The sequence below is a fragment of the Neomonachus schauinslandi genome, chromosome 15, assembly GCF_002201575.2.
Source record: "Neomonachus schauinslandi chromosome 15, ASM220157v2, whole genome shotgun sequence".
Taxonomy (NCBI): Eukaryota; Metazoa; Chordata; class Mammalia; order Carnivora; family Phocidae; genus Neomonachus; species Neomonachus schauinslandi.
In genome coordinates, this window is record NC_058417.1 from 2444935 (window position 1) to 2466806 (window position 21872).

General features: G+C 52.8%; 2 protein-coding genes across 2 annotated transcripts in view; both read right to left on the reverse strand.

Moving 5' to 3' along the window:
- SOX15 (SRY-box transcription factor 15) overlaps positions 1–1674 on the reverse strand; it is a 12707-nt gene extending 11033 nt beyond the window's left edge. Inside the window, exons 1-2 of the mRNA XM_021694537.2 lie at positions 737–1674; positions 2–166 (exon numbers count right to left, since the gene is read on the reverse strand). Coding sequence (XP_021550212.2) covers positions 2–166; positions 737–1269 — 698 coding nt within the window. The 5' untranslated portion in view covers positions 1270–1674. The remainder of the gene's footprint in view (position 1; positions 167–736) is intronic.
- Positions 1675–2777: 1103 nt separating this feature from the next.
- Positions 2778–17029, reverse strand: FXR2 (FMR1 autosomal homolog 2). Its single transcript, XM_021694500.1, has 17 exons — positions 16603–17029; positions 11004–11056; positions 10581–10674; positions 9908–9979; positions 9663–9811; positions 9312–9405; positions 8706–8822; positions 6410–6580; positions 6171–6249; positions 5743–5852; positions 5399–5485; positions 4878–5100; positions 4530–4727; positions 4240–4440; positions 4050–4145; positions 3809–3909; positions 2778–3514 (listed from the first exon to the last, which is right to left on the reverse strand). Exons 1-17 carry the CDS (start codon positions 16681–16683, stop codon positions 3419–3421), a joined length of 2022 nt encoding a protein of 673 aa, XP_021550175.1. The 5' UTR covers positions 16684–17029; the 3' UTR covers positions 2778–3418.
- Between the last annotated feature and the right edge of the window lie 4843 nt (positions 17030–21872).

Sequence of the window (21872 nt, forward strand, 5' to 3'; positions counted from 1 at the left end):
GAGGTGGGTCAGGGGCAGGGGGGGCCCCAGCAGGGGAGGGCTGTACGGGGTGGGAGAGCTTGGGGGGAGGCAGGGGTTGTACTGGGGGAGCAGCTCTCCCTGGAGCCTGGGGTTACTCTGAGGGAGGGAGCACGGCGAGGAGGCCTCTGGTTTGCAGTGCGAAGAGCTGCAAAGAGAGAGACACTGGGGTTAGAGCCCGTCCCCGGGTTGGGAGGTGCCGGCGGCGCCCCCCGCGCACAGGTGGGGGTGGGTGGGACCACCTCTGGCCCCAGAGGTAGAACCTGCCGTCACCCGGCCACCGGTCCCTGGCTGTCCGGGCCCCACTGGGTAGCGCAGGTTGGGGACCAGACCCCACGGCGGCTTGGGAACCGGGGCGCGGCCGTGTCAGGGCACGCTCTGGAACGGGCTTGCGTGTCGCGCCTGTTTTCGGCAGGCCAGGAAGGGGCAGAGTCGGGCCGGGCCTCTCCTTGCCCCGCGGGCAGGGAGGGGAAGCCGGGTCACAGGAGGGCCAGAAGCGGGGAGGAAACGGGAAATTCGGGTAACTAGAACAGGATCGCATCCTGGGGGCCGCCACTGCCGGGCTGGGATGGAAACGGCCTCCAGGGAACCCCGGGGCCACCAGAACGCTCCCACCCCGGCGGGGCACTAGGCGGCCGGGGAGGCGCTAACCCCCGCCCCCCCAGGTGCCCCCGGAGTGGCCCCTGCCGGAGCCTCAGCCCGCCCCCCAGGCGCTCACCCGTATCCGCCGGGCAGGTAGGCTGCGGAGTAGTTGGGCGGCTGGTACCCAAAGCTTCTGCTCCCCTGCGTGCTCGCGTACCCGGGCCCCCAGACCGGCCCGCCGGCAGCCACGCCGCCGCTCCCCGGGCCGAAGTGGGGCGGCCCGGTGCCCGAGCTCTTGGCCTTGCGCCGAGGTCGGTACTTATAGTCGGGGTAGTCGCGCAGGTGCCGGGCCCGGAGCCGCTTGGCTTCTTCCACGAAGGGCCGCTTCTCGTCCTCGCCCAGCAGCTTCCACTGCGCGCCCAGGCGCTTGGAGATCTCCGAGTTGTGCATCTTCGGGTTCTGCTGCGCCATCTGGCGGCGCTGCGCGGAGCTCCACACCATGAACGCGTTCATGGGCCGCTTCACCTTCTCCAGGGGGAGCCCCCCGGACGCCCCCGGGCTCCCGGCGCCCTCCCGCTCCGGGCAGCCCGAGGCCGGGTTGGCAGGAGCCGTGGGAGCAGGAGGCTCCAGGCTCCAGACCTGGGCGTGTGAAGGGCCAGGAAGCGCCATGGGGGCGTGGGGGGGCGGTGGTGGAGGGAAGCCTTGCGAGGGCGTCCTCGGCGCCCTCCCTTCCAAAGCGGAACGTCGATGCCCACACGCGGTGTCCTTAAAACGCAAGGGTCTTCCCAGTCTGCAGTCGTTCCAGAGAACTCGTGTCCTTATAGAAGTGGGTGTCGTCCCCAAGTTCAGAGTCCTGAGAACGGAGCCCCTGCTCCCAACCAACCAGGCACTTTGGAGAGCCGGCGCCCGACCCGCTGCCCGGTACCCCGGCACCGCGCACACTGCGCTCGCCGCTCCCGGATGCCGCCAGGTGCCCGGCCCAGCTCGCCTTCCGCCGAGGCGCGCCCGGCCTCCGAGCAGTCCCGGGCCGTCCCGGGGCCCGGCCGCCACCGCCCCTCTCACCTGGCCTCAGCGTCTGTGGCTGGCGGGTGGGCCAGACCCGGGAACAGCTTTTAACCAGACTCCTCCCCACTCCCTCCCCGCAGACCGCGCCTCCTGACGGGCGCCAACGTCCCCCTCCCCTAGGCAAACCCAGGTGTCCTGTTCCCAGCCCCCACCACTCCCCTCGGGGCACCACGCCCCCTCCCCACCCAAGACCCAGATGTCAAGCCTTCCAGCGCCAGGAGCTCTGAACGCCTTCCCCTCCCTTCGGGAGCTTTGGCAATTTAAAGTCAATTCCTTTGCACAATGGGATCAAGCACTGGGGAATCAAAAGCCCTCAGGGTCACAATGGAGCTAGGAGGAAGTTGGGAACACCCCACCCCCTACCCCAAACCCTTTTCTTGTGTCTATTGCTCCTCAAAGCCCTGACCTGCCCCTGGGCCAAGACAGTCAGGAGGCAGTCCATTTTTGTTTCCTGAGTCATCCCAGCAGGTGCTTAGGTGGTGATTCAGCCCCTTCCTCCAGGTGAGAAAACTTAAGCCCTCCCAACTCCAGCCCCCAAACCTCGGTTTCTCCACTGCAGGTGCTATCTGCAAACCTGAGTCTGAAGGCAGGGAGCCCAAAGCCCGGGCTCCCCTGGGCCCCCACCCCCCAGGGCCCAGCGGTCAGCACTGTGGGTGCCTGAGAAGCGGCCTGGACCCAGCGCGGAGAGCCAGCAGCAAGAAGGGCCGGACACCTAGGTCTCAGAGGCTGTCTCCAGGGAGCCCGGCTCCCCATTCAGCCCCAGGCCCGGCCCAAGCCCCAGGCCTCGGGTAATCGGATTAGGCAGCCGGCCTTGGCTCTCAGCTCTGAGCAGGAACGGCTCCGGCCCGGGGCAGCCCTACCTAGCCCGCGGTGACTCAGGGGAGAGGAGGGGCCCCGCTCCCTCTATCGGCACACCTGGGGGAGGGGAGAAGCAGCAAGCCACAGTCCACAGGCCACTGGCCTCCGGACTAGAAAGGGACCTGGGCCGGGGGGAAACAGAGGAATGCCAGGAATTCCCAGAAGTGGACAATCTCTGGAACACCAGAGAAGCCAGGTGGGGAGAAACAGGAAACAGGAAACAAGGCCTGGACAGGTCAATCCTAGAGAAACTGCTGGACCCAACTGGGGACAAGGAAGGTGCAGGAACCACAGAGCCATTTGGATTTTTTTATTCTCTTTTTAAATACTGTACAGTGAAAAATAAATACGCCTTCTCATCCACCAGACAAGGTTGGTCCCCCCCTCCCCCGGGGGACCTTGTCACCCCCCTTCATACACACCCCTGGTTCTACTCCAAAACCTTCCCCATGCCTCCCACCCACGTATACCCTTACTATCCCCGTCTTCCACAGTGATGAGGCCCCAGAAATGGGGGGTACAGGATGGGAGGAGGGATAGCAGGGGAGCCCCCCTGAATGGTCAAATCCGGGTGGGTCAAGGAGCACCCCGCACCAGCAGGCGGAGAATGGGGGTGTTCAGAGAGATCGGGGCATTAGAGGATAAAGGCACATCCAGTCTGATGGGGAAGGAGAGAGGCTCCCTCACCCTGGGGAAGGGTGGACAAGAGGAGGGGGTATGACCCTGTTACACACCCCTCCACTAGCTCCTGGAGGTTGAGGGGGGACCCAAGCTGCTGTGCCACCCCCCTCCCCCCTAGATAAGAGCAGCTCCAGCGCAGGTCAGTCGGGCCTGGGAGGGCCATGGTGTTGGGCAGCAAGCGAGATGGAGAAGGGAGGGATGCAGGCTGGAGGTTTTATGAAACCCCGTTCACCAAACTACCCAACTCCAAGGGGGCGGAGAGCTCCCCATTCTCTGAGGGGCCCTTAGGAAGCTTGCTGACAGAGTCGCCCTGAGGGGAAGTGGGGAAGAAAAACGGGAGAGGAAGGAAGGAAGCCGGTCAGCAGAGATCCAGGTAATGCCCTCCCCCCCCCCCCGCCATAATAGTGCTCCTGGCGGCTGACCTGCCACTCTCGGGGCTCTTACAGGCACCCGGAAGTCCGAACGAAACCTCCCTGCCCTAGCCAAACCTTCTCTATTCCACACGCAGCCTAAACTCCATCGGACACCGGCTTCTCTGCGAATTCCCTGCGCCCCCTGGCCCTGGAGGAGACGCGGTGGGGTAAACGACACCCCGCCTGCCTACCTTCTGTCCTGGAAGAGAGTCCTCTGAGGCTTTAGTGCGTTCCAGGGGGGGCCGCTGGCGGCTCTGCGACTCGGCTCGGGAGATATAGTCCGCCACGGTCACTGCGCGAGGCAGAGGACCGAGAGTTTCAGAAGGAAGCGGGTATCCAGCTCCTGGACACCCACCAAGCCCCAACCCCCACCAAAAGGCACCCCGTTCTCTCCACTCTGGGGAAGGATGCCGGCACCCAGTGTTCGCTGACCTGGCTGACGGTCTCCACTGATGGAACCATCCGCCCGGTTCCCACGGTTACGGCGGCGGCGGCTCCGGTTCCGACGCTGGGGTCTCGACTCATCTTCTGTGGGGCACAGAAAACCCAAGTGGTGCATCTAATGCCCCGTACCTCAATTCCTGCCCAGCTCTCCCTTCTCAGGCCCAGGCACAGCCCTTACCCAGACCATTCTCTGTCATGCTGGGCCCATCAGATTCCAGGCCTCCATCCATGACAGTCCGGTCCTCATCCGTGCGGCGGCGGCGGGAGCGGCGGCGCCTGGCACTTGCTGGGGGGGGTTCCCCAGGCTCTGAGTCAACTGGGGGCTCTGGTTCAGATGTGTCCAGTAGGCTGTAGGGATTACTGTCTGGATCTTTCAGCACTGGTCAGAGGAAGAGAAGGTGGTTATCGGGCGTCCATCATCCTTCCTTTCGGCCTGCATCCACAAACCCAGCCGTCTGATACCGGTACCTGAGCTGATAGATGAAGCGTTGTATCTCGTGGTGGGCCGGGGGGCAGGTGGGGGTCCCCTACCCCGGCCCCCTATCGGCCGCCTCCGGCTTTCTTCCCCCCGAGTTGGGGGATCCCGGTCACCCGGCCCAGCTCGGTTAGGCTCCTCCCTCTTCTCTGACTCGGTCTCAGAAGCTGTGGATGGGTCCGAGCTGGGGCCTGAAGGACACGCTGGGCTTCAATCCGGGTCACTCACCCCACCCCAGAATCCATCCCCCAGCCAGTCCCACCTTCAACGTGGCTGTCACCCTTTCCTCGAGATTCCACCCAGGCCTGTGCCTCTCCCCACAAGGCCCACGGTCGTCTTACCATAGGCGGGACCACCTGTCCTCCGGCCCCGGCCGCGGCCCCCGTAGCTGCCCCCGTAGGTTCTCGTAGCGTGGAGGGAGGACGAGGAGCTCTCGTCCGTGGTGTATCCGGCCTTGTCGCTGCCACCGCTGCCCCGCCCACTCCCGGGAGGGCGGAAGCCCAGCCCAATCTGCCGAAGCTGCTCATCAATCTGCAGCCTCTCCAAGCGGAGCTGCTCCACCTCCTGGTCGGGCAGAAGGTGGAGAGAGGTACCGAAGGAGTGACGAGATCCACAAACACTCCTCCCTCACTCGTGCTCCTTGGCCCTGACCGCCCCTAGCGACCTAAACTCTCAGGAACGGGAGAAAGACACTGGCTAAACGAGGAACATTACGGGATCCAACCCCACAGCCCCAAATCTCCACTCCGTGGTTTCCGTTCTCCTCAAACTGGGCACCACTGCTCCTAACTTCATCCGCCAGCAGCCTCTGCCTCCTTGCTACACCCACACCCTTCCGCTCCCCGGCTTCTGGCCTGGGTACCTGCAGGTAGGAGAGATGGTATTCCAGCAGGGCCTGGGCGTTGCTAATACTCTCCCGGGTACCCACGAATATGAAAGGAACCATCCCCTGCAGAGCAGAGAGGATGGGCGCGGTTAGCGGGAGAGTAGTCAAGGCAAGTACCAACTCCACCCTGCCTCCTATGGAAGCTCACCCAGCGGGATCATTCTGGGCTCTGCATTACTAGAGGGACACAGAAGTTCCCGTCCCCCACCCCCCAGGAACCCCCATCCTCCGCCCTCTAGAAATCCCAGCTCCCAGAGAAGAACAAGAGAACAATGCCATCTGCTTCTGGAAACCAGTCTCTAGATGCAGCTGCCCCATACCTCCTCCCTGGGGTTCTTCTTGTCATTATCACCTTCTACTCGAACCCTCACCACACCAGATTTATCCACAATCTCCTGGATCACTTTCCCGTTCTTTCCAATCACTTTGCCTGAATGGGTAAAGGAGAAATTAGGCTTTTTTTTTTTTTTTTTAAGAGTAAAAACAGGTAAGATAAACAGTCTTCCAGCTCCTATATATGGATTCTGTTTAATTATTCTCTTGCTTCTAAGTTTCTCCTGAGTTCTCAGGACAAAATACTACAATCCAGAGAAATCTGTTCTTCCATTTTTGTCACTCTTCCGACAGACTGCTCTGTCCTCATGAAATTGGAAGTCCCCGGGGGGCTGCCGAGCCCAGAACAGCTTTAGGGGATCTCACACCTGGCCCCCCCCATACTCTCTCCTATGCGTACACACCCGCAACTCACCAACAAGGTTCCTGGGCACTTGCACGGAGTCCTCCGAAAACTCAAGGTAGCTCCGGGCCTGTCGGCACGCCTCAGGAGTCTATGAGGAGAGGAGGGGGGTTGTTACTCAGACCCTGATCCTCCTGCTTCTCTCTGCCTTTGGGAAAGTGTGCTGCCACCAAAGTCAGGGAGGGAGGTCCACCGAACACTCGCCTCGCTCTACCCCCAAGGGACCTAAACCACAGCTGTCTTTCGCTGACCTCCCCATAGATGCGGAAAGTGCAGGTCTCTTCACCCAACTCGATGGCCGTCACCCCGGGTACTTTTCGGGCCTGCTGGATGTTGGCACCGTGAGTCCCAATGGCCAGTCCCATCAGGTCTTCTCGCACGGTGAACTCCTCCTGAAAGGCGGCTGCCAACTGCTTACTTGTCTGAAAGGAAAAGGCACAGTGAGGTTTGTGGTGGTGGAACCCCAGACACCTGTCCCAGGTACCTGACACTGCAGGACCTCAAGGAGAGAAAAATGTGTGAAAACAAGCCAGAACCACCCTGGATCCAACCACGGGGACCCGTACAGAGAATTCAGGAACCTTTCCGTCCACCCCCTACCTGGCAAACACCAATGGCTTGGCGGGGAGGGGAAGCACATGAGGGCAGAGTTTGGGCTGGAGCCACCACAGTTCTGGATGTGGTTCTAACACTATCTGGTTATGCGATCCTAAACACAGCACACTCTCAGGGTCTCTATTCTGTCATCTGCTAAACGATTACACCGGACTTACCCCGCCCCCAAACTCTCAGGAGATTAAATAAGGTTATAATAATGATTAAATAAGGATTAAATTAGGTGTGAAAAACCCTTTCCCAAGATAAATGCAAAAGTAAGGAACTATGATTACCTTAACCAAACTAGTATCAGCTCCCAAAATAATGAACAGAAAGCAAGGGGCTGAGAAAAGCATAAAAGGAGCCGATTATGGAACAACACACTGCCACTTCATTTCTCGGCCAGGCCTTAGATAGCTGGGCACAAGGGCAGGAAGACGGGGAAGGTTCTGGAAGAGGGAGTCCTAGGTAGAAGCACCAAACAGGAGAGCTATCTGAAAGGGGACATTCCCGATTCCAGTCCACTACTCCTACTTACAAGACAGAAGGGACTACATTACGGCGAAGGCTTACATGAGGCAAGAAGAAAAAGGAAACAAAAAGGGACTACACTGGGTGTTCAAAATAACTAAGGGAGGGAGGGAGAGGATGCACAATGATTTACAAACATCCTCTAGAGAAGTTTGCCCAGGGCTGAATTTCTTAAACTGCCTGATGGGTACAAGGGTACCTGTTTTGTTATCTTTTTCCTTTACACAGGCAACATTTCAAAGTAATTTAAAAAAAATAGGGAAAAAAAAAAAGAACAAGCTCTCTCAAAAACAGACTTTGCACTTACGGCTAACTTAGCTACCTGCATGTTCTAAGAGATTTTATTTATTTATTTGAGAGAACGAGAGAATGAGAGGGCAGAGGGAGCGTGCACGAGAAGGAAGGACAGAGACTCTTGAGCAGGCTCTGCGCTGAGCATGGAGTACAACTCGGGGCTCGATCTCACGACCCTGAGATCAGGACCTAAGCCAAAATCAAGAGTCAGATGCTCAGCCGACTGAGCCACCCAGCCGCCCCATATCTGGCACTCTTCACCACACTGATCAATAAACCAGGGCCTAGGAGAGCTGAAGTCTAGCTCCGGCCACCAGGGAATCTGCTCATTGGGAACCGGAGCAGACGTACTTCATACCATCTCGGGGTGAGGGTGAATTTTTAACTGCCACCGCCCTGAGTAGTGGCATCCCTGGAGAAGTGAAAGATCACCATGCTCCACAATTTGCACAGGCTCAGAGAAGAGCCTCCCCAAAAGATCAGTTCTCTTGATAAATGGAAATGGATGGACGCACACACACCCTACTTGTGTAGGACGGTATGACACCTAAGAAAAGGGAATCTGACCACCTTAAGACATCAGAACTCAAAAAGACCTCGTGGAAATATTCTAGTCTAACTACCTTATTCTCACAGACAGAGCTAAAGCTCAGTGAAACCAAATGCTCTGCCAAAGGTCAATATTTGACAAAGCGAGACTTGGGATTTCAAGTCCAGTGGTCTTTCCAGCGTACAAATGGTTCTCAAATATACCCTGCAAAGCAGTTTGATTCTCAGAGGTGATCTGGGGGAGGCCAGTGGAGGTCAGGGCCACACCCGCCTCTTCCACTTTTAGACAGAGCTGCTCTGATTGATCTGTTTAGGCATCGTGCTTTCAAGTAAAATTTCACTTGATCAAAGGGTCCCATGGTTAAGAAAAAAACTGGAAAACAACTGTACTATTATAACACGATGGAGCTCTGCCATCTGGAGGAGTCTGGGATAAAATAGCAGACCCAGATTTAATGGCCCAGAAAGACCTTAATCTTTTTGTTCTGTAAACACAAGAGGATGGGTGGAAGATGGGATGGGAAGGGGGAACGACAACAATACCATTCAGCAGCAAAAAGTAGAGCCCAAATTTACCTCTAGGTGCTTGGTAGCTTCTTCATTGCGGGACATGAGTAGCAGTTTGGTGCGCAGGCTTCGGAAATGCATGTCACCCAGCAGGGATGCCCGCTTCACAGGAGCTTCTGTGGTCGACTGGGAAGAAACCAATGGAAAAGTCATTAAAACGGACTTTGAATACACACTGGGGAAGAGCCAGGAGCTGGGAATCAGGATGCCCGAGTCTCTGGAAAAGGACAGGAATTAAGAAATGAAGCGAGAGGAGGAAAATCATCATCAGTCTCACAAGGGCCTACCATCTGGGCAACTAAGGGAAGTGATTTTAGGCAGCAAGCTGAGGTGAGAACTGTAGTCTATTTTCTGAGAGTCCAAATACACAAGGGAGGGTCCAGCCCAGACTGTGATATGATGGCCAGGCTAAAAAAAATAAATTAAGGTCAGACATGAGGGAAGACTAAGGGAACGTGGGGCTACCTGGGCCCACAGGGGTTAGGAGCCATAAAAAGCCTTCTTTGACAAATAAATAGAAGCACATCTGAGCTCCTTCCTTTCTGCAAAGGAGTTCAAAAGGGAGAAGGAAAAATTGCTGCAGGGGTTTGGGTGCAAGTCAGGCAGGTAACTCACCAGAATGAAGAGCTCACTATTTGTGATGTTGAGAAAGATGCAGTTCGCTCCCAATGCTTTCTTGAACTCTTTATGGACGTTTTCGTTGGAGCAGCTGCCGAGAAAGAGAAGAATGCTCAGTGGGCACAGTGTAGCGGGCAAAGGTTCGGGGGAGAGACAGGGACCACAAAAGAGAAAAGAGGAAGGACCGCAGTGAGAGAACAGGGATGAATGAAGCGAGGGACTGGGAGCCAGAAGGGCTCTGGAGGCCCAAGGGAACAGGAGGGAAGACTGACAGGAGTGGGGCCTGGGAGAAGAAGGGCAGACAGGAGGACTGTCAAGGGGGCCCCCACCCCAACATCCCTAACTCACGCCTCTCTCAGATCCTCAGGCACAGCCATGGTAACCTTGAAGAAGCTGCCTTTGGTTGCCAGGGGATTGGGATTCACTGGCCGGAGCCGTTCCAGGGTCACAATCTCGTTGTAAGTGGCATCGCAGGCGGCGTATTCGATGACATAGAACTGGCAGAAATAGAGAAGGGAAGAAACAAGTGTGGATGACCGGAGCGTCTGCCTCCCCCCTTTCATTGACTAGGACGTGTGCCTCTCATCACTCACATCTCCCTTCATCATCCGCACCCGGGCCAGCCACCAGCCACAAGGTTCCTGCTCGTTGGCTCGAGAATATACCTGAAGGTGAAAATAAGAGATACTGAGGACCACCCAAAAACATCAGACCAGAACAGGCATTCAGACACTTAGGAGGTACATTACATAGAAACAAAGGAAACTCAAGGAAGGAGTGGATTAAAAACCAGAGGGTGGGGGCGCCTGGGTGGCTCAGTTGTTAAGCGTCTGCCTTCGGCTCAGGTTATGATCCCGGGGTCCTGTGATCAAGCCCTGCATCGGGCTCCCTGCTCTGCAGGAAGCCTGCTTCTCCCTCTCCCACTACTCCTGCTTGTGTTCCCTCTCTCACTGTGTCTGTCTGTCAAATAAATAAATAAAATCTTAAAAAACAAAAACAAAACCAGAGGGTGCTGTCACCATAAACAGAGAGAAGGTGACTCCCCTAAAACTGGGAAGCTCCCGGGAGTCTGATCACAACAGCGACAGACAGGGAACCAGTGCATTTCTCTCTTCCACAGCCTACCAGGCTGGGCACAGTAGCTTAGCGCAGGGAGGAAGGAGACTGAACAAACCGGCGAGGAGCCTAGGGTACTAGTATCAGGGCAAAGGAGACGCAATCCTGGGCAAAGTGACATTTAGAAAGGGTGGAGCCCGTGGCCCTTACCTCCACCTCGTCCCCTTCTGTGATCTCTTTATTATAGTCAGCTGGAGGTGGTAGCCGGACATCCCCAAAAGGAATCTGCCTCTCACTCTGCCAGCTGCCAAGGGAAACAGTGACATGAAAGCTATTCGGGCTAACGTGGTTGTCCATTTCTTCAGGAAGGGGTTACTGCTGGTGATTAGAGGCTAAATCCCAGGCCCTGCTCCACAGCAGTGTCTTCTCTCTTGCTAGAACCTAATACTAGGTCAAAAGTCCCCCACTCTCACCAAATTTCAGCCCGTTCTTCTCCTGGGATCCACCTAAGTTGACCACCCAAAGCTCTGGCTCTTCCCACCTATTACATGCCTCATAGGACTCGGCCGCCCCCTCCTCTCCACCCTCCTTGTAGGATCTAGTATGCTGGATTCTCTATTCCCAAGGTCTTACTTGTTTTCAAAGTAGATGGTAACAGAGTCTTCATGGACATCCTTCACAAAGCCCTAGAATGGATTGTAGAACAAAGTAAGAAAAAAGAAAGAAAAAGAAAGAAAAAAAGAAAATGACAATTTACCACCATCAAGGGAACAGAAACAGAGACCATTACCTCGAGTTTTAGACCGGGACACAAGCAATCTAAAATAGGGCCAGAAAAACCTGTGCTGGGGAAAAGACATGAACGTTGAGGTAGAGACAAAGGAAATGATATTGACATGGAAAGAGAAGTGGCAAAATCTAGAACTAAGATGAGACAAATTCAACAGAAGGGGGAAACATCACCTGCACGAGAACAGCCGGGAAACTGATGGGTCTACTAAGGCTCCCACAGGGGCCTCCCTGTCTGTCAGCCTCCCGTTATGCTGAGCAACTTGCCAGAGTTCAATTAAAATACCAACCACACTCAGCAAGGCTAAGAATATCCCATGAGACAGTGTGAGGCTGTCCTGGGACACCTAGAGGACATCAGGATCCGCCAAGAGAGAGAAGGGTCTAGCTCCCCAACGACAGCAAGAGGCCTGAGCAAACTTGGGCCCTTCATGCCTGGGTCCTAGATGAATACTCAGAACACTGATGAAGTTCAAAACGATGACCACGATTTACAGAAGGAAAAATCAGGACTTCGGAGATGTAAGATTTCTTAATGCTGGACTTATGACACACTACTATGAATCTGAAAAAGACAAAAAGACCCCCAAATTGAGATGATGATGTGGGAGAGAACAGGGATGATTGAACAGCTCGTCCACTTCCTACTGTCTGTGTCCTCACTGAAGAAGCCAAAGCTATGTGCTCAATCCTATGCTCCCAATTTTTCCACCTTCTCTAATTTTCACATACTCAAAATTAGGGATTGTTAATTCTGAAAGTCCAGTTTATCGATTTGTTCTTTTATAACTGAGCTTTTGGTTTCCTATCTAAGAAATCTTTGCCTAATCCAACACCACAAAGCTTTCTCCTATTTCTTCTACAAGTTTCATAGTTTTTATTTTACGCTTAGGTCTATGATCTGCTTTAAGTTTTGTATATGGTGCAAGATATGATCAAAGCTCGTTTTTTACCCATGGATAGCCAGTTTGAACACCATTTGTTGGAAAGACTACCCTTTCTTTATTGAACTGCTCTTTCACTTTTGTCAAATTCAGGAAGTACAAATTAATGTATTACTAACAAAGCAGATAGGTGGTTGACAGAACTTTTGGGAGTGATGGAAATATCTTAATTGTGGTGATGGTATGACATGTATCTACAGGGATACGTAAACGGGTATCTACGTCAAAAACCTATCAAACTATACTTTGAATGCATGTACTTCAGTGTTTGTATCTCAATAAAGCTGTTAACAAAAAACGAGAGGTTGGGGCACTTGGGTGGCTCCACTGGTTGAGTGTCTGACTCTTGGTTTCGGCTCAGGTCATGGTCTTGGGGTCGTGGGGAGCCGGGTGTTGGGCTCCACACTCAGTGGGGAGTCTGCAGGGAGTCTGCTTGGGATTCTCTCTCTCTACCTTCCCCCCTCAATTAAATAAATCTTTAAAATAAAAAAAGTAGATGTTCCAAAAGGCTAACACACAGAACCATTCCTGAGCCCTGCAAGTAGGCACAGCAGTTGAGCGTAGGAGAGAAAACACGACAAACGCACACCTGTGTCACTCCCACCTCAACGAACTGGTCACACGTAAATTTACCATACTGCTATATCCTCACGGTGGGAAAATCTAAACCCAAATTTTACTCTTGGTACCAGCTGGCCATCCTGCTCTTCTTTCAGAATCAGATCTTGTTCTGCCAGCTCACGACCCAGAGCTTTACTATAGCCCAAGGTGTCTGTGGTCCTCCTGGCACCTGGCCTCCTCCTCCTCCTCTGTGCTTTCCTTTCCCTGGTCATTCCCCAGGTTTCCTCCGCTCTTCGTTCAGATGCACCTATATGCTGCCCACTACTCTGCACTTTTGCTCCTCACTATTTGCCCCAGTCCTTCTTCCTTTTTGGGTTCTTCTCTTAGCTCCTCATTGAGCGTCCTCCTCCTGCCTCCCATAACCGCGAACATGGCATCCCTCTCCTCTTCTTTTCTCCCTTTATGAGGGTCTGTCTGGATTTCTAGAAACATTTCAACCAGTTTCTTCTGCTGACTTTATCCAATTCTTTCCCCAAAATGTCTATCTCCAAACTTGAAAAATAGTTTGAGAATTAGCTTTTCTCAAAACATCTCAGGGATGAGATAAAAGGAGTGGAGGAGTTAGAAGAGAATCACTTGTCTGCCTCCTTTGTGAAGAGATTCCCACTCCCAGGTAAACTCCTTCACAGAGGATGTGTCCAGGACTCTAATCCGATTCTCCCCCAACATGTTAGGGTTGGCCCTCAGGTAGAGGTAGCACTACCACCCCGTTTTCTCCAGCTACCGTGATCCATCCCCAAAGCAGAAATGCAGAGCTCAGAATGGAGTTTTCCCTCACATTACTCAGTTCAACCAAACGCCACACACTCTTACACTTCTAGGGTCTTTTTCCTTCACATATTCTGCAGCACAAGCTTTCTCCTCAACTTCATATTCCAGTCCAGTCTCTGCTCCTTAACTTCACCCACATCACCCATATTTTTCCTCCAAAGACACCAGTGGTAGAAAAGTGAGCTCCTAGTTCTGCTCAGTCCATGCTCATTAAGGAGATAAGCAGGTGAGGGCAGGAGCAGGTGAGTCAATCTCTAGAAAGCCAACCAGATCCGAAGAATGACTCAATTTAGTGGCTGCGGCATATCCTGGCTTTGGCTTACAGGGCCTAGGACCAGAGAGAGGGAGAGCGGCCCAAGGTTTCTAGATACTCAGGTTCCTTAAATTAGAAGATATGAAATTAGTCCCCACCTCCGCCCTATCTTCTAATCCTGGGATCTCAAAAGAAAGGAGGGAGTTCTAGGAGAAAAGCAGGAGGGGTCTGGGTAAAAACCACAGGTCGAAGCTGAGGATGAGATATTCCTTAAGACAGGAATGGGAATGTGGATATCCACTTAAGGTCCGGAAAGTTGGATGATCGTGCCCTGAAAGGTGAACAGGTATTTCATTTGGGAGAGTACGACTTAAAAAATAAGATACATTTAGGCACCAGCAGGAAAGGAAGAGCTGGTGGGATAGCTACAGGATAACAGAGATCCCAGATCTGACATATGCGGTGCTATCGTGGAAGAAAATGAACAACAGGACCCAATTCTGAGAGAGGAGAAAGGGGCCTTCCCAAATTTATATTCTAGAAGCGATGTAAACATTCCTTGACCCACACCAAAGTTTGCTGAGTCATGAATACTAAATCAGTAGCAAGGTCAGAATGGTAAGTATCTACATGGCACTAAAAGTTGAAGAAAGATTAGTCTGAATTTAGGGATTTATTGTTGTTTTCAAATGAGCCATGAGGCAGAAAATGCTAACGTGCCCAGAACACAAAATCCACATCACCTGGCTTTCAGCTCAACTCCAAACTCTACTTTCTGAGCATCCTGTCCCTAGTTCACCCAAGTCTATCACTGCCATAGCCCACAGGGGAAAAGGGAAAGATTCTGAGAGAGATTTTGTGTCGGACACGTATATGTGGAAAGGAAAACATCTCCCTTCCCATCCGTCCCACACAGTTAGTCTGAACTGGATACCGATCTTTCCCAGCTATGCTTAGTGCCTATGCTTCCTAGAACAAAAGCAAACATCGTATCTCAATCTCAAACTCAATTTAAGAATCGCTTTTTTTGGAACCTAGAGGTGAGGGGTGGGACACACCCAGATGAAGGACAAGATACTGGGGGGAAATGAGGACAAAATCTTATGAAGAAGGGTATTTCAACAGAGATAACCCAAGTTTGAGGAAAAAGAATACAAGAGACAAACGTATTCTATCAGAATCAGAAAGGAATTAGAGACTTTTGCCAAAGAAAACAAATGCTACGAAGGCAGGCTAGAAGAAAAATTCTGAGTTAGAAAAGTATGCAGAAAAGATGACAGAAGAGATCAGTCGGGAGCTTCCTTCAGACTCGGAATAAGGTGGTTCCCGGAGGGCACACAAGTTTTAGGATAAAAAGCTGAAGACTTAGGTTGACAGGATAAGTTAAGATAAAGAGACAAGGGTGGCCACAGGCACTGAAGAGAAAGAAATCTCGTGAGCGAAGCAAGGCAGAAACGGACAGGCTTTTAAGGGTGGGTAAAAAAAATCACTACACTCAACTTACCAACTGGAGCCAGGGCAGAAACTCCACTACAAGGGCAAAGACGAGACCCTTCCCGTTACAGAACTTCACAGGAAAAGAGTTGGAGAAAGTCATTTCCAAGGGCATAAAGACGGAGAGGTCTTCTACAGGAGAAAAGGCCCAAAAGAAGTGAAAGAAAGGAGGCTCTTCTCCTCCCAAGGCGTAAGAAGGCATCTCTGCTCTGGCTCCTCAGGGTAAATGAAGGAAGACGGAAATCAGGAAAGTCTCTGCTACAATTCCAGGCTTGAAGTCCAAAGGGGTTCAAAAAAAAAGAAAAATTTGACCCCAGAGGGGTCTCCCTCTGGCTTCACCCCAATGGGAAAACAGTGTCCTAGATAATGGATTCGCAAGGCGGTAGGAGAAGGAGCTCTGTGGACCCAAATCCTGGGCAAGGGAAGAGCTGAGGTAAACGAGGACCCTTAAAGATAAACCCCCTTCTTCAAAAAAAAAGGCCACCAGGTTCCCAGATTGAGGGAGCTGGCCAGAAGTGTGCCAGAAGTGGAAATCCTTCACAAGATCTCATGTGATCCCCCCACTTGGAGATTAGGAACGGGAGGCTTACCAGGCTCCCGATGAAGAACCTACAGGAATGATCTAAAGACAGCTGAGGTCAAAGTGATACAAAAAGGAGCGCAGCCCGCAGAATGGTCGACCAGCTGGCCTCGGGATAAAGGGGTGGGGTGCGAGCCTAGGGGAAAGATGCCACCTTACGGCTGCGAGGCAACTTGCCTGGTTACAACCCAGAGTTGCTGAGGTCAAAGATAGCAAATGTCATAAATGGATTTTGACCGTTTCTCCTTGGCTTGGCAGCAGAAATGCAGCATGAAAGTGGGGTGAGTCTTCCAGAGGCAGAGGCCTCTCCGAGGAAGATAAAAGGATCGAATATGGGACGGCCTTCCCGAGGGGATAATAGGGAAGAATAAAGAGAATTCTCCATGTGCTTGGACCGTGGCGGGGGGGATGTGATTAAGGTCTAAGGTACGTCTTCCACCGGGAAAACAAGAAAAGTCAACGAGAAGCTGGGAAAATGGGGTCTCCTCGCGGGGGGGAGGGGGGAGGCGGGCGCTGATCCGAGCACAATAATGCCCCGATGTTCGTTCTCTCCGAGACGGGGGAGGGGGCTGAGAGCAGGTGTAACCAACGGAGGCACCGAAGGCACGAGGAAGGGGCTTCACTCGCAGGGCTGCCCCCGGGGGGACGCGGGCGGGAGCGTGGGGCTAGGGCTCGGAGGGCCAGGACTCGGCTCGAGCAGCACGGTCCCGCCCCGCTGCCCCCTCCCCGGCGGGGGGAGGGGGCCGCACGCGGGTGTCCCCGGCCGACGCACCGCCTCACCTTGTAGAAGGCCCCGTTGGAGCCGCGCACCTCGACGGGCAGTCCCGGCTCCACGTCCCCCGCGGAGGCCAGGCCGCCCATGGCGCCGCCGCCGCCGCCTCCGACTGCCCCGGCGGCGGCGGCAGCGGCGGTCTGAGTCCGGGCCGGGCCAGGCCCCCGGCGTCTCCCCGGGGGAGGAGCCGGAGGGGGAGCCGCGGGGGGCGGGAGCCGGGCCGGCCCCACCGCGGCCCTGCCACAGCCGACGAGCAGGGGGCCGGGGCCGGGCCGCTCCCCGTCCGCCGCCGCCGCCTTGGTCTCCGCCACCGTGAGGGAAACGGCCGCCGCCGCCGCTGCCTTCGTCACCTCAGCTTCCGCCTGCCGCCGCCCCCGCTGCTGCCTCAGTCCCGGGACCCGCTGCTGCCGCTGCCTCTCCACGGCCTCCACCTCCCCCTGCCGCCGCCGCCGCCTACTGCGCAGGCGCACCGGGCACCCGCCCGCCGCGCGCGGGGCCCCGAGGGCCACGGCGCAGGCGTCAAGGCTGGCGACCCAGCTCGCGCTCGCCAGCACATCAGGGCTTCCACACTCCCTTTCGCTCTCGCGCGCCCCCTCTTGGTCGCTTGCTCGCGCTTGCGCAGAACGAGATGGCTCTCTTTCTTCGCCACCCCCCCACTCCACCGCCCACATCTCTTCCTTTCCCCGCCCCACAACACTGAGAGCTAACCAATCGTGCGGAGGGAGGGGCCGAGCCCACTCAGTCGGATTGGATTTCTGCTGCTCCTGGTCAGGCCACACCCACTTCCCCGCCGTGAGCGTCCCGGGGCTGGGGCAACTTAGGGATGGGCATGCGCCTGGATGACTGCTTGGTCACTTTCCCCACCTTTGTCTTTCTCGGTGCGCACGCTCCAAAGGAAAAAAAAAAAAAAAAAAAAAAAGCCTGGCGCGCACGCGCGGGGCTTAATCGTCCACATGCGTGTATCGACTGCTTACGAGCGTCCGTAACTCCGGCTGTAAATTTAACAGCCGCGTTCTTGCTGATCGCGCATACAACGAAAGGTTAAAGGGTAGTTTCAAGGCAGTACCAAAAGGCAAAGGCAACATAGATTAGCACAAGATTTGATATCCAAAAGCTGAGGAAATTCGAAATAGGAAAAAATGTTGTGGAGTAAGGGTAGTAGAGGGAAAACTTCGGATTAAGGGTAGTAGAGGGAAAACTTCGGATTCCTGAACTAAGATAAGAAATTGAGTTGTAGAGATGAATATATAGTAGCACAGAAATTAGAATCGTGTTGTGTCTTTAATCATTTAGCAAGTATTTATTTCGCCCTCAATGTGTTCCAGTCACTGTGTGCTAAGCGTTAGGGATGCAAAGACAAGATACAGTCCCCAAAACAAGGATTTTATAATGCATCGGGAAGGGACAAACAAGTTTAAACCAACTCAGAAATAAGTGCATAGGGTTCGACTGAAGATGTGATAGAGATAAGGACTAGATATAGAGGGAATCCCAAGGAGACAATGGTCAGCTGTTCTTCAGAGCGACCTGGGAAGGCTTGAGGAGGTGACGACTGGAAGTGGGATGTGAGGCCTTTGCTAGAGGAAACCTGTGGTGAGAGTATTCTTGAGCTACCAGGAACACAGTGATGCTGAGCAGCAGAAAGAGCATGTCCTTTGGGGAACCATGACTAATTTGAATAGCATTTGGCTTGAAGTAGGGAGCTGCCAGAGGGTAGCCTGTGAGGGACTTGTAAATCAGATTAAGGAGAAGGGCTTTTACTTTATGAATGCTGAAGAGGCACTGAAAAGTTTTGAGCAGGAGTGTCCTGTGATAAGATTTGCATTCTATGACTGTGGAGAATGGATTAAAGAGTAAGGGTGGTCCCCAGGTGTCAGACGGGTGAAGAACCATTGCAGGTAAGAAAGATGCTGATGACCTCCTTGGATGAGGGCTGTGGACAACAGAGGTACAAGTAGATTGGAGCCTGTGAAATTTGCAGTAGAATCAACAAGAATTGGTGATGAGGGTGGAGTGGGGTGGGCTCAGGAGCCAGTGAAGAGGTGGAAGGACCCCCAGACAACTCTCAGGTTTGTACTTAGGGTCACTGAGTGAATGGTGCTGCCAATCATGGGAGAAAGAACTCAGGAGACAAAGTTTTGGATGACACGTTGATGACTTTGAGTTTGGTTTTGCTCTGAGTTTAAGGGTCCACCATCCAGGTAGACATTCCTTGTCGTCGACAAACTTCTCTTTCAACTTAAATATAATTTCTTTAGCCTTCCACTAAGCCTATACTAGTTATAGGCCTTGCACCTCACACTGCCAAAGCATCCTATACTCCTTTGTGGTACTCATCATGGCTGTACTATTAATAATTTATTAATAATTTGTCCAGCGTCTGTCTTCTGCCATCTAGGAGGTCAGAGACTGGGTTCCTGTCTGTGCCCACCGTTGTATACCCAGTACCTAGCACAGTTCCCAGCATGGCAAATTTTTTTTTTTAAAGATTTTATTTATTTATTTGAGAGAGCGAGAATGAGAGACAGAGAGCATGAGAGGGAGGAGGGTCAGAGGGAGAAGCAGAGTCCCTGCCGAGCAGGGAGCCCGATGCGGGACCCGATCCCGGGACTCCAGGATCATGACCTGAGCCGAAGGCAGTCGCTTAACCAACTGAGCCACCCAGGCGCCCCCCAGCATGGCAAATATTAACTGAAACTCAGGTCAATGGACACACACAGGTACGGGGTCCAGGAGAGGTCTTGGCTAGGGAGGTGGTTGTAGGAATCATCAGTATATTAGTCATAGTTAAAGCTAAAAGACAAAAACAAATCTCTAAAGAGAAGTGTAGACTGAGGAATGAATTGGTCCATGATGGAACTCTCAACTACAGCAGTATTTAAAGGGCTGGCGAAAGGGTCGCCTGGGTGGCTCAGTTGGTTAAGCGTCTGTCTTTTGCTCTGGTCGTGATCCCAGGGTCCTGGGATCCAGTGGGATCGAGTTCTGCATGGGGCTCCTTGCTCAGCGGGGAGACTGCTTCTCCCTCTGCCTGTCACTCCCCCTGCTTGTGCCCTCTTTCTTTCTGACAAGTAAATAAATAAAATCTTAAAATAAATAAAGGGCTGGCAAAAGAAGAAGTTCCGTGGGGCGCCTGGGTGGCTCAGTTCGTTAAGCATCTGCCTTCAGCTCAGGTCATGATCCTGGGGTCCTGGGATTGAGCCCTGAGTCCTCTGCCCCTCCCCCCCATTCATGCGCACTCTCTCTCTCTCAAAGAAATAAAATCTTTAAAAAATTAAAAAAAAAAAAAAAAGAAGAGGTGCCTTCCAGAGTGTCCGAGCACCAGTAAGTAGAGAGACAGAGACAGTAAAGATGGTAAAGAGCCAGCAGCGATTCTGACAAGGAGAAGGAGAGAGAGTTTGAGCAACTAAGAGGAACAGATTATCAAGGGTGTGGGCTGTGAGACTGAAGAGTTTGGGTTTGGACTCTTCAGCAACAGGAGTGACTGAATTTTATTTTAGAAATGGCACCCTCACGAACTACCAAGCCTCTGACACCAACAATCCTCTCAGGTTTAACTTTTGTTCCTCCGCTGTAGTCATGGTCCATCCAGGCAAAAGATGGGAGTGGGAAAAGGGGGAACAGTGTTTCAGACAGGGGAATGGCTTGTGCGGGAGGCCCAGAGGGGGAGAATACAGCGCATCTGAGGTACTGAAAAGAGTCTAACCTGGTGAGAACCAACTGGACAGGAAGCACATAGCTGGAAGGGTTGGGCCAGAGCTTGGAAGGACCGGAACATGTTTAGAAGTTTGGACTTTCTGCTGAGAGCAGGGGAAGCCATTGCAGGATTTTCCACCAACTTGCCTTTTAGCAAGATTACTCTGGCTGGACTACGAAGGATGTGTCAACAGACAAAGCCCAGCTTGTCTTTGGACTTCTAAATACATAGAGATTGGGAGGAAGACAGAAAATTGGATAGGTTGATGGAAGAATGTTAGTTACTGAAAATGGGGACTACGTGAAAATTTACATACTGAATGTTGACACTTGCCCCAGACTTCTTCTCCCAGCTCTAAGAATATGGACAGCCAGGCTGATGCCCTCCAAGTGGGGGTCTGGAAGAATCTTCCGAGAAATATGATCAGATGAGCAAAACGACCTAAAGATACTAGCGTCAGGGGTTCCTCAAGGAAATGGCCTAGTGGATCGCCCTGTGGTGAAGTCCACAGATAACATGCCTCCCCACCTGCCACACACACACACACACACACACACACACACGTTTCCAATCGTACCTTAGAGTCCCAATCTTAATTATGAGCACACAACTGAGGACTACCTGACATTTGAGGAAAGCCTCTAAAATGAAACACAGAGCTGCAACACCCCCCCCCAAAAAAAACAGAGAAAAAATAGTTTAGAAGAAATAAAAACTATGCAAGGAGAAAAGCATTTTTAAAAAAACTGTCAGGGGTGGGGTGCTTGGGCTGCTCCATTGGTTAAGCAACCGACTCTTGATTTCGGCTCAGGTCATGATCTCAGGGTTCTGAGTTCAAGCCCCGTGTCAGGCTCCGTGCTCAGCAGGGAGTTGGCTTGAGATTCTCTCTCTCCTTCTGGCCCCCCCCATCATGTGCGTGAGCACGCTTTCTCTCTCAAATAAATAAATAAATAAAATCTTTAAAAATACATTTAAAGATAAGTAAAATGCAAACAAACAAAAACAAAAAGAGCTCTTAGGGGGGTGCCTAGGTGGCTCAGTCAGTTAAGCACCTGCCTTGGCTCTGGTCATCATCTCAGGGTCCTGGAATGGAACCCCATGTAGGGCTCCCTGCTCAGTGGGGAGTCTGCTTCTCCCTCTCCCTCTGCCCCTCCTCCCTGCTTGTTCTCTCTCTCTCTCTCTCAAATACATAAAATCTTTAAAAAAAAGAGCTCTTAGAAATTAAAGACATGAAATCAGAAAAAAAATTCAATAGAAGGGTTGGAATATAAAATTAATCTCCCAGAAAGTTGAGCAAAAAATGAAGGAGATAGGAAATAAGGAAAGAAAATACAAGAAAATTAAACGTCTGGCCCATGGGATTAAACGTCTGAGAAACAAAAGTTCCAGAAAGAAATAACAGAAATATGGAGGGGAAGAAATTGTCCAAAAAATAACAATTTATTATTTATTTTATTTTTAAAATTTGTATTCTTTTATTTTTTTTTAAGATTTTATTTATCTATCGGAGAGAGAGAGAGCACAAGCAGGGGGATTGGCAGGCAGAGGGAGAGGGAGAAGCAGGCTGCCTGCTGAGCAGGGAGC